The sequence below is a fragment of the Phoca vitulina genome, unplaced genomic scaffold (assembly GCF_004348235.1).
Source record: "Phoca vitulina isolate PV1807 unplaced genomic scaffold, GSC_HSeal_1.0 scaffold22, whole genome shotgun sequence".
In the NCBI taxonomy this organism is placed as follows: domain Eukaryota; kingdom Metazoa; phylum Chordata; class Mammalia; order Carnivora; family Phocidae; genus Phoca; species Phoca vitulina.
Genome location: NW_022589725.1, coordinates 18,452,461 through 18,464,694, shown reverse-complemented (window position 1 = coordinate 18,464,694; position 12,234 = coordinate 18,452,461). Strand labels below are relative to the sequence as shown.

The 12,234-nt window shown below is 41.5% G+C and overlaps 1 protein-coding gene across 1 annotated transcript in view; it reads left to right on the top strand.

Moving 5' to 3' along the window:
• FERMT1 (fermitin family member 1) overlaps positions 1-12,234 on the top strand; it is a 32,486-nt gene that overhangs the window by 9,046 nt on the left and 11,206 nt on the right. The window contains exons 4-9 of the mRNA XM_032420162.1: positions 121-267; positions 1,376-1,589; positions 2,533-2,635; positions 7,596-7,703; positions 8,127-8,258; positions 10,098-10,147. Of these exons, the coding sequence (XP_032276053.1) occupies positions 121-267; positions 1,376-1,589; positions 2,533-2,635; positions 7,596-7,703; positions 8,127-8,258; positions 10,098-10,147 (754 nt within the window). The remainder of the gene's footprint in view (positions 1-120; positions 268-1,375; positions 1,590-2,532; positions 2,636-7,595; positions 7,704-8,126; positions 8,259-10,097; positions 10,148-12,234) is intronic.

Below are 12,234 nucleotides of genomic sequence, written 5' to 3'. Positions count from 1 at the left end.
GCGGGGCTCGACTCACAACCCTGAGGTCAAGAGTCGCTTGCCCCTCCAACTGAGACAGCCAGATGCCCCCTCTTTTTACTTTTTGATAGTTTTTCATTCTTCTTTATATTTGTTTGTTAGATATCAGACGATCAGAAGAACTTTCCTTGTTAAAGCCTTCTGGTGACTATTTTAAAAAGAAGAAAAAAAAAGACAAAAGTAACAAGGAGCCCATCATTGAAGATATTTTAAACCTGGAGGGTTCTCCGACGACTTCAGGTCCACCAGGTATGATTCCTGACAGCTGTTTTATTGTTGTGTTTCATTCTTGAATCCAAGGATTTCTTAAATCCCAAGAACTCTCCTTCCCTCTGCTCCTCTTTCCCTCGTCTTCTCTTCCCTCACCTCCCTTGCCCCAAACAAAGAAGGACTAAAATTGCAGGATTCCTGTGAGGAAGAAAGGATATGCGATTACTTTTAGAACTCACAGAATTTTTTTTAATAAGGTTTGTTTTATAGCTCATTATTTTTTTTAAGTGGGCTCCATGCCCAGCACGGGGCTTGAACTCACGACCCTGAGATCAAGAGTCACGTGCTCTACCAACTATATAGCTCATTGTTTTAACTGTGTATATTATGTTGCTGATGAACGCAAAGCTTTAGGGGAATTGGCTGTGAATTTGGGAGGAAAAGAGATTAGTTGGATCACTCAAACCATACTTTTCTCTTCCTGAGTCTGCCTTCATGTGACTCTTTCCTGAATTCAATTTAAATTTTGCATCGGGCATGTAACAAGTGGGCAGGTAAAAATTCTGGAAAGACACTATCCTTGTCTTTTTACATAAAAGCAAATCAATCTCTAGCTTGCTTGCGACAAAGGTCTTCTTGCATAGTATATTCCAGTGCAAAGAATAAAAAGCATTTTTTGCATTTTCCTTACACAGACCATGTGATTTATAAACCATCAACTAGCTGGATTCTTAAAATTGGCAAGTACTATTATTTGTTTAAAGGATTTGCCCAAAAATATAGTCTATATATGCACTCTTGGGAGATCTTCTGTTCTCTGATGGTGCCAAAACTCACTGCTGAAATAGAATTTTGAATTATTGACAAGGAGATAGTCCCCAGCATTTGCCTGGGTTGGTTTTAGAAGCTTTTACGGCCTGTGAGTTCTCTACCTTTTCAGGCGCTAAAAACTCCTCTACCATCAGTCATAACTTACTTAAATGTTACAGACATTTAAATTCAAAATCCATTTTAGTATAAGCAATGTTAGTACCTATTTTTCCAAAGATGCCTCCCTTGATCTTAATATTCTTAAGGTCTTAATGATCTTAATATTCATTAAGATATGAATCTCATATCATAGTGCATGCTTCCCTTTGCCTTGCAGTCAGCCCTGGCTTGTACAGTAAAACCATGACTCCCACATATGACCCCATCAGTGGAACGCCGGCGTCCTCCACCATGACTTGGTTCAGCGACAGCCCTTTGACAGAACAAAACTGCAGCATCCTCGCATTCAGCCAACCCCCCCAGTCACCAGAAGCGCTGGCTGATATGTACCAGCCTCGGTCTCTGGTTGACAAAGCCAAGCTTAATGCAGGGTAAGGACATGGCTCCGGTTTGCTTCTCTCTCACCATGTTCCTGTATTATGAGGCTCACTCACCCCCACTGGACTGTCCAGAGATTGTATCTCAGTCATCTTTATTTCCCCCCAAAGCCTGGAATAATAGACATTCAGGCCATCTTCACTCCGTGGGACTGGAGGGCATTCATCCCCGCCTCATTCTGTTGCTCACTTTTATTCTCCACCCCTCACCACCACCCAGTATTTATTTTTCAGCTCTAGAACTGCACAATCCAATACAGGAGTCATTAGCCACGGGTGGATATTTACATTTAAATTTGAATTTAATTAAAATTAAAGTGTGGCACTAGCCACATTTAAATCTTCAGTAGCCACATGGGACTAGTGGGTACCCTATTGGACAGGGCAATATAGACTATTTCCACTGTTACAGAAAGTTCTAGCCAATACGATAGACCCAGCATTGAGTCAGACCAGCTTGTGTAGAAGAGAGGCAGTGCGGGAAGTCAGCAAGTACAGATTTTCATTCTGGCTCCACGACAGGGCACGTGACCTTGAACACGGCACTTAATGTCGCTAAGACTCCATTTTCTCACCCATAAAACTGAGAAAATATGAACCGCCTTGGCCCTTCACTGGGTTATTTTAAGTATCGGTGTAAACAAAATATACATACAAAAAGCACTTGGAAAGTTATAAAAGCTATAAAATAAAATGCAGATATAAGGTATTATCAAGTCCTCTCCCTTACAGGTTTTTGGTTATATTACTTACTCAGACTTTGTTCAAGGAAATACACACACACACATACACATGTATGTGTACATCTACATCTATATGTATATAAGTGTAAATACATGTATATAAGTGTAAATATGTATATAAACATATTAGGTAATATTCTAATATATGTGTGTAAAATTGATTGACTTTTAAAACTCATCCTGTTGTTTTCTAGTTGGCTGGACTCCTCACGTTCCCTTATGGAGCAAGGCATCCAGGACGATGAGCAGCTACTGTTACGATTTAAATACTACACGTTCTTTGACTTGAATCCCAAAGTAAGATACTTTTTATCTTCTTTTTTTTTTTAAGATTTTATTTATTTGAGAGAGAGAGAGAAAGAATGAGCAGGGTCAGGGGTAGTGGCAGGCAGAGGGAGAGAGAGAGAAGCAGGCTCCCCACCGAGCAGGGAGCCAGATACGGGACTCGATCCCAGGACCCCAGGATCATGCCCTGAGCCGAAGGCAGACACTTAACCGACTGAGCCACCAGGTGCCTCTTCTCTCTCTCCTTTTTTCAATGTGAAGGTCTGGAAGTGGAAAATTGAGTCATATAGTTCTCAGAATTAGGGTTAATTTGTATAATCTTCTGTTTAGCTCTGCAGGGTTAGACCAATGAATATATACTGTCTTTGGATTTTCGTCTTTAAGTTTCTAATGAGCATGGTCAGCTGCCCCTGAGTTAGCAGGAGTCTCTTGGGGTCTTCCTGCCCAGCATGGTGTGCACTGCCCCTCTCCATCCACACGAATCAAGGAACAAGAGGAGAGTGGCTCACAGAGCTGAAATCTCCTTCTAGGAAGGAAGGATCATCAGAGCCAAGGTTAAGAGCAGGCTCTCATGAATAAGCCAGGACTCCCCACTGCAGGGCTGAATAAGTCTTTGGTAATGAGAGAGAGGGACCATCTGTAAAAATAAAGACCCCAGCTGGCAGCAACTCCCATTAAGTGCCCATCTGCCACCTGAAGTTTACTAGGACAACTGAGTAGTGAAATAAATCCTCTGAATTTCTGCCCCTTTCTTGGCCCTGCCTGGCCTGTTTGTGGAGTTGTGAGTCAGCACTTAACCTGCCAAATGTCAAAAATATAAACTGAGTCACGGGCCCTCCAAGTGCCCCCTTTCTCACCCACAACAGTGATTCTGCCTCTCGTGGCACTCTCTTCTCCTTGATCCCGATGTTAAGTCTGGTCTTCAAAGGTGCATCTCTGGTCCCACTGGCATCTTCTTCAAAATGAGCCTTGTTCCTGGTCAGTCTTTGCTTTAGATCCTGGTTTAATGCCCCTGGACCTAGCTTGTTTCTGGAGTGCCTAACTTCCACCGAATCGTGGCAAACGAGCAAATTTTGGCTCTTTGATAAAACCTTCAGGAGAAACTACTCTACAGCTTCTCCCAAAAGGGAGGGGTTTTTTTGTTTTGATTTTTTTTTTTTTCAAGGGTGCTATGAATGATCATATTTGCTTAATTGGTAAGGAGTTCTCTCCCCATGGCTCATGAACAAAACCTATTTGAATCTAACAGCCAAATAGAAGCTGTCAACCCAAAGGTGACCGGAAGACTCAGGCTTTGGGGATATGACTTTGGGGCACAGGAAAAATGATCCCCAACCACTTTAGAGTTCCCTTCTCCCCCCTTCAAAAGTATGGATGCTATAAATATAACCAGGTTTAGTTCCAAGTTTCTACTAGGTAGACAGAGGGATACAGAAACTTAAGATGCGCTTTATGTTTTCATAGAATCTACAATCAAATCAAGAGCAAAGATAGCACCCATGAAACCTTGTAAAACAGACAAGGCACCTCCAGATGGGAACCAGACTGTATAGTAGAATCAAGGAGTGTCTCCTCTCCAGCTTTCAGCAGAGAGATGCAGGCAGGCGGTGACACCAGGGTTACAAGGACTGATGAAAATCTCAAATTTACAAAAATACTAGAATATACAAAATTTCAAAAAATAATATACTTTAAAAATGCAAAATCCAGAATCCAAAAAAAGATAGGTGCGTTTTCATAAATTAAAATTTTATGCATGCCGAAAAACCATATACAAAGTAAAAAGGTCTTTGCAACACATATTACAAACAAAAGGCTAATTTCCCTAATAAAGAGCTTCCAGAAATCAATAAAAAAAAAAAAAGACCAACAACCCAGTAGCCTAATGAGCAAAGGATACGAACACATAGTTCATAGAAAAGGAACTAGAATGGCTTTTAGCCTTGTATTGGCAAAGATCAAAAAGTTTCATACACTATCTTAGCAAGAGTGTGGGGAAAATGGCTCTCTCGTACCCTGCTTATAGATCAAAGTACAAATTAATCTGATCCTTATGGAAGGCAATTTGGCAATATCTATCAGAATTACAATTCTACATAGCTTTGACGCAGCAAATCCACTCCACTGTATTTACACCACAGTTATACTCAAATATGTGCATTAATATGTCTGTACACAAGAACAGTTATTGCTACATTATTTGAGGAAGAAAATTGGAAACTACCTAAACATCTATCAGTAGGGAAGTGGTTAAGTACATTATGATACACCTATATAGTGCTGTTGCTAAGAAGAATGAATCAGCTTTCTTTTGATGTAGAACATATTCAAGGTATATTATCGAATGAAAAAGAACAAGGTACAAAACAGTCCGGAACAAGGAAGAGAAGGAGACTAACTTTTTATTGTACCTTCTTTTGACCCTTTAGAATTCATTCAGAATGAATTCCTTCATTATCTCTTATTTTGCCCTATTTGAATGTGTGAATAAAAATAACTTATAACTCTAATAATCAAAGTATTTTTTTAAATGTTCAGTAGAGAAAAGGAACAACAATTTTAATAAGAGTCCTGGAGATACTGAAACCTGCCTCCCAGCTAATTGGGAATCCTCAGTGATTAGATCTCAAGAATAACCCTTTCTTGAGAGAGTGAAACTCTGGGAAGCAGGTCTTGTTATTTGTTTATATTGGTGGTTGTGGGAAGGAGAGAGGGGTTAACCTAATTGCCTGGATGAAGAGAAACAGGGATTCAGGCCATGGAGGTGGCAGAAACCGTGTGCTTCCCACTCTGGGATTTCTTTTTTTTTTTTTTTTCTAATTTTTTTTTTTAAGATTTTATTTATTTATTTGACAGAGACACAGCAAAAGAGGGAACACAAGCAGGGGGAGTAGGAGAGGGAGAAGCAGGCTCCCCGCTGAGCAGGGAGCCCGATGCGGGGCTCCATCCCAGGACGCTGGGATCATGACCTCAGCCAAAGGCAGACGCCTAACGCCAGTCTGGGATTTCTATTTTCAGTAAACTGGAAGACACAGGAAATCGAGAGCCAAGGAAGGGCGAGAGTAGCCAATCCCCACCAAGGGGAAAAATTTGTCTCTAAGTCAAGGAAACCACTGACAGAGTTCTCAGAGAGAAAAAGACCTATTGGGGTGCCTGTTAATACATGACCCATGAAAACCTGGGACCTGTGATGTTCTTCTAGAGCCTCGGGGGGAACCTGAACAAGACTCCAGAGAAGAAAATCCGGAGTTCTGCTGGCTGCCACAGAGAAATCCAGTGTTCCTCAGTGGGAGCCAGGGCTTATCCTGTCCTTTATAACATCTTGTACTAGATCCTGTTCTCCTAATGTCAATTTGCAAATATAGGCCAACTTTTGTTTAACCAACGTTCTTTCAAGGAATTGTTTTATTTGGCTTTGGGGGGTGCTAGGGGAATTAGGTTTGTTCAGGTGTGGAAGCTTTGTAAATCCTTACTGACTGCATTTGAGAGAAAAGCCTGATCGGGTGATTTAACTTACTCTCACTAAAACTCCTACAGCATTAGAATTGTAGACACTGTGACTGACTGGTGGACAGACAGAGACAGATAGGACAGTCCAATTCAAATTTTAGTGGCTGCACATACTATTTAGATTTTGTCTTTAAACTGTTCATGAAGCAGGAGTCTTTTGGGGGGGCGGGCAGGGGTTGCTTGGTTTTTGGTGTGCGTGGTGTGTGTTTTTTAGTTGTATCTTGATTGCCGTATCATTTACATGCCATAAAATTCTATTATAATGATTGTAGTACATTCATATGGTTGTGCAACCATCACCACAATCCAGTAGTAAAACACTTGCATCACCCAAAAAAGTTTCCTCATACCCCATCTGTGGTCAGTTCTGGCTCCCAGCCCCAGCCCACCACTGGTCTGCCTTCTGTGTCCAGGTTTGCCTTTTCTAGAAGTTTCCTATAGATGGACTCATACAGTATGTCATCTTGTGCGTCTGGATCTTTCACTCAGCATGTTTCTGAGGTCCCTCTGTGTTTTTACGTGTATCAGTAGCATGTTCCTTCTTACTGCTGAGTGGCGTCCCCTTGTGCACGTGGCCCACGTTTTGTTTATCCATTCACCAGCCGAGGCACCCTGGAACGTTTCCAGTTCGGAATTGTTATGAACAACGCTGTTGTGAATATTCTCACGTGTGTTCTGTTTTGGTTTGTTTGGGGAGGGTCCTGGGGCTAGCTCCTGTGGTGTACCCTGCAAAGTTCACAAAGCAAAGACAGACTCTCTTAAGGTTCTTAGTCCTCCAGCTTCCCGAGGTCCACTCACATGGGTTCGCATTTGTCTTGCTTTGGCGCTGCTGAGAAAGAGCGTGCCTCTACGATAGGCCCCATTTCCCACTGACCTGATAGCAATGCTCTTTGCTGGTTTGGGCTTGCTACAGATTTTTACATCCCCTATCACCTTTTTTCTCGTGTGTATAAGGTTAATGCAAAAGGAAAAATAAACTAATGCTTATCAACCTGTGATAAATCTGTTTAGGCACTCTTTCTATTCCTCCTCCATATTTTCCTCACCTTTTTTCCTTAAGGGTACGGTAAATTGTATACTCGGGGGGAAAAATAGGCGTTATGGTTTAATCGGTACAGAGTTGCAGTTTTGCCAGATGAAGAGAGTCCTGTAGACAGGTGGTGACAATGGTTTTTCCTACCAGTAGAAATGTGATAAAAGAGAGGGAGAAATAATGGAATCTGAGATGGGTCAGTTTGGCCCCTTGAAGAAGCTCTAGAAAATAATCTTGACAAAACAAGTTCTACGTTCAGAAGTAAAATGAGCTGGGGCAGTGGAAAGATAGGTATTTCTTTCACTTACCTGAGCGAAAGTTTACTGCATTAACAAGGAATGGCCTCCGTGTTTCCAGAGTTTTCGTACTGAGGAATATAAATATGCGGGCCCCCCCAACACATACACACCTACCTGTTTCTTTCTTTAGTACGATGCTGTCCGAATCAACCAGCTCTATGAACAAGCCAGGTGGGCCATTCTCTTGGAAGAAATTGATTGCACGGAAGAAGAAATGTTGATCTTTGCAGCACTGCAGGTATGGGGACTCTAGTACCTTCTCTCTGGAAGAAAACAAAGCAGATTTGTTTTCTTCAAGTTTCATTTTCTTCATACTGTTTCTTTTCTTTGAAGAAAGAACTCAAAGTGAGGGGAGTCCATTTCAATTTAAAATTTTCCTCATAACCCCCACACGCGCCCGTCTTCTATAAGGCATTAGTCTTGCAATTCTTATCTCATCCCCACTACAAGCTGAACCAGTGATGAAGAAGAATCGAGTTTGACCATGACTAACCATACCTCTCAAAATAATTCAGATTAAAATGTCATTTTCCCTTCAGAGGAGGGAGACCTCTTTCCAGGAGACATTTGGAACTACAGGGGGCATTGTCTTCAAAAAGAGAAAGGGCTGATGGATACATGTGTGTTTATAACATTTCTAAAACCTCTGTTTGCATCATAGTATCACATTAGCAAACTGTCGCTGTCAGCTGAAACACAGGATTTTACAAATGAGTCTGAGGTGGACGAAGTAGAAGCTGCACTCTCTAATTTGGAAGTGACCCTAGAAGGTGGAAAAGCAGACAACGCTTTGGTATGCACTTTTCTGGTAACTCAGAACAGTGGCTGTGTTCTCATGGACTGACACGTGTAAATGAGCTCTTCTTTATGAGAAATAAGAGAACCTTGTGTCTGATTTTGAAAAAAGAAAACATACTTGTCACAAGCTTAAAGCTAGCAAGACCTGACTGGCTTTTCTCGGGTCAGTTCTGGAAGGGACAATGAGATACGTTCAATGCTGTTAATGGGAGTACGTTTATATGTATTTCTTTTTTTTTTTTTTTTTTTTAAAGATTTTATTTATTTATTTGAAGAGAGAGAGAGGGAACACAAGCAGGGGGAGTGGGAGAGGGAGAAGCAGGCTTCCCGCCGAGCAGGGAGCCCGATGCGGGGCTCGATCCCAGGACCCTGGGATCACCACCTGAGCCGAAGGCAGACGCTTAACGACTGAGCCACCCAGGCGCCCCTATATGTATTTCTTAGGGAGAAGCTGTGGGGTATGAGGCAAAGGCCCCTACCACCAGTGGCTTTTCTTCACTCGCGGGGAATATGGAGGCGGTCCCTGCCCTCAGGTCTAGAGAGAACCACCCAGTGTGTTGTATGGCTAGCTGTGAGCATGGACAAGATGCTTCACAGATACAAAGCCTATTACCTATTTACCTAGTCATTCACTGCACCTGGGCAAGGTTGACACAGTGAGGGCCTTTATTCTGGGACACTTTAAAAAGCCCCTGAACCCTTCTGACTTCAGGAAATAGACAAAAATCTTCCAGTGAGACATAAAGTCATACAGCTATTTTGTCATCTCCTTATCCATGAAATGTGGCCGAATGGCGGCTTTATAACCGGCATGCCTCTCCTGTTTGATTCACCCGTTGAGTGCTACCCTTTTGTTTAACTAACTACTTCAGTCATGGGAGTAATTATTAGTTTAGTGCACATTGAATCAGAGAGGTGGACCTATTGTAATTGGATATAAATAGTAAGAGATAAAAATGAGTCACTATATTTTTATGGATTTAAGGCATGTTTCCTTATGATTAATTTCCTTAAAATGGGAAGTTGGTATCATGCAAAAGAAAATACTTCATACAAACTAAATGCCAAGATTCTGTAGAGATTCAAAGCCCTGTCTCACATTTATAGGAGACACCACGCTCATTGAATTTGAGTGTTCTCACTTGTTGACTTCCTCCACTGAATAGATAGACTGTGATCCTTCTCAGAATAAATGAAAAATTCCCCCCTCCCTTCCTCCCTCAAAATTTTCATGTGATGCTGAACAATAGGCTTTTCATTTAGAAAGTAGACACCAGCCTACACCGCACAATGAACTTTGAACCGGGTTCCTTTTGAGAAGTTAATCAGTGAACTAGACGTAGCTAGATTTACTCCCTCTGAGGTAAAATTTGTAAAATATTTTGTTTGTACATAAAAGTAGCAGTTTCTAGCTCAAATTTTTAACTTGAATGGTAGTGCTTGGTCAATTTTTTAAATCTCTTTTTTCATTTGTGTGACACATGACACATACAGAAAAGTGGGGAAAAAGTGTACAGCTTAACAAATTTGTATTAACACCCAAGTCACCACCCAAACCAAGAACTAGAACTTTGCCAGCCACCCAGAAGCCCCTGCATGTACGCCATCCCACCCCACCCCACCCCCCCCCGCCGTCCACTCCTCACCCACTAAGGTCACTACTAGAAATGTGGCTCGTGTGACTAAGGGACTGAGTTTCTCATTAATTTAATTTTAATTAATTCACATTTTAATAACCCCATGTGGGGAGTGGCTACAGTATTGGGCAGTGCAGGTATAGAGTATCAGTACCACCTAATTAACTACTTACGAAATGTTATCTGTTTCTCCTTAGGAGGACATCACTGATATCCCTAAACTTGCAGATAATCTCAAATTATTTAGGTAAGTCACCCTCAAAGGGGAAATGGATTACCCCTAACAAGGCCTCACAGGTAAAGAGTCCAGGAATTTAAATTGAACCCGTACTAGGCAGGTTCCTGGTTCAAAGGTAAGAGCACGAGCTTTGGCATCACACAGACGATGGGCTGAATCCTAGCTCGACAACACATACTAGCTGGGGTACCTCGGGCATTGTCATGTGCCTGAGCCTCAGTTTCCTGATCTATAAAATGGGGACATACCTCCTCTTGGGTTTATTGGGGGGATTGAATAAGATAAGGTATATGAAGCATTGAGCATGGTACCTGGCTCGTAGTACGTGCTCAACAAATAGTGGTGTAGACACGGCCGGTGTCAGCAGTTAGTGAACAAATACGCCAGACTGGTCATCTGCGAGGCTCGGGACTTGACACCATTCAAAGGTTCTTTCATGGTTGAAAAATCAGTTGTCTCTAGAACTTTGGTCCTGGGCTTATCCAGAGTAGTCACCTCAGTTTATCTACCTTTGCCTGTTAAGTGTTTCTCATAAACTCCCCAGTTACCTGACCTCAGATCAATCTGAAACTGTTAAAAAGGCAGAGGAGTTTTTTATTTCGTGGAAAGAAAGAAAACATTTGTGATGGTGCCAGGGTGTGTTAAGATGAAAAGAATAAGGCCCCTTTGAAGTTCTATCAGTTACTCGTGTCACTTTATGGTTCATTGACTTTTCTTAGCACACCGACACTTCAGTGGGTCAGTTGGCTTGAAAAGAAACGTGAGCTGTTTTGGGAACACGTGATGCAAAGAAAGACTTAGAAAGAGTGAACAGCAAATCAGGTATAAGTGAGAAGCATCCAAAAGTAACCATTTTTGTCACTAGGTTTCTACAGGTTGCTTTTTTTTTTTAATGTGGTCTCAAACAATAGGATCATTAATTTAACTTTTATGGCATAAATGGTTGCAACCACATATATTGTTATAGTCAGAGCTACAGAAAAAAAGTAATAATTTGAATCCACGAATACATCTTTATGATTTTTTAATAATCATTCTGTGAAGAAAGTAAGTTGCCATATTCTCTGTCTAGAGCAAATCTGGCTCTTCACAAACCAAATAATGACCCTTCCCTTCCTATCGATGTTTTCAGTGAAGGAGATGACATTCCAGAGTTAAGCCCTCCATCCACTTCACTTTAATGTGATTGCTTTGCTCAAACACACAAAATTGTCTTCTGTTTCACAGTGGTCGCTATATCTACCAAAGGTCTGAAGATATTGACTTTAATAGACAATATAGTTCATGGAGGAAGCAAAGAAGAAAGGAGACAAGAAGGGGGGGAAGGAGAATGGAGAGTGGAGCTCCACTCCTACTTCTTAGCGTGCGTAACCCTTAAAGGCCCTTCATTTCCTTGGGCTTCCTTTCCTTATCAGTAGAAGAACATTGAGCTAGTCCTGTGAACCATTTTTAATCTTTTTTTTTTTTTTTTTACAGTGAAGCTCTTTTTTTTCTAAACAAAATCTGTTGAACCCGCTATATAAACAGTAGACTTCAGTTTCCAACAACTGATCTAAATGCATCTGATCTAATGCAAACTTCAGTCTTGCTATAAATATGCGTGAGTGCTGGATAAAGTAAAAATAAAAGAATTGTACAAGGTTGAGGTGAGACCGGGGAAGTCCAGCTTGCAGGAAATGCAGAGGGAATCTAATTCTACAAATGAAGCCTCAGATGCAGAGAGGGATTGGGCCATGACATAGATTCTCATGGTTTGGGGCTGAGATTTTAATCCCTGTGAGAGGAGATGACACTGTAGGCCTATTGTAAGGTACTGACAGGGACTGAAGCCCGTGCCTAAAGGCAGAAACTTGCAAGGGTGGCCTTCTCTGTTTAACAGGGAGTAGAAAAGCTGTCCATCCGCGACAGAAAGCAGTGAGGAAGTTCATCCTTGCATGGGGTCCTACATGGGGAAATGAAAAGTCTCTCTGGAGGAAATTGGAGCCAAGTCCTTTGCCACACATGGATGTAGATCTAAATTTAAATGTCTTATATGATAAGTGAATTCTGAAAAAAATAAAATAGAAACTGGCCCAGGACCACAAAACCTGTGAAGC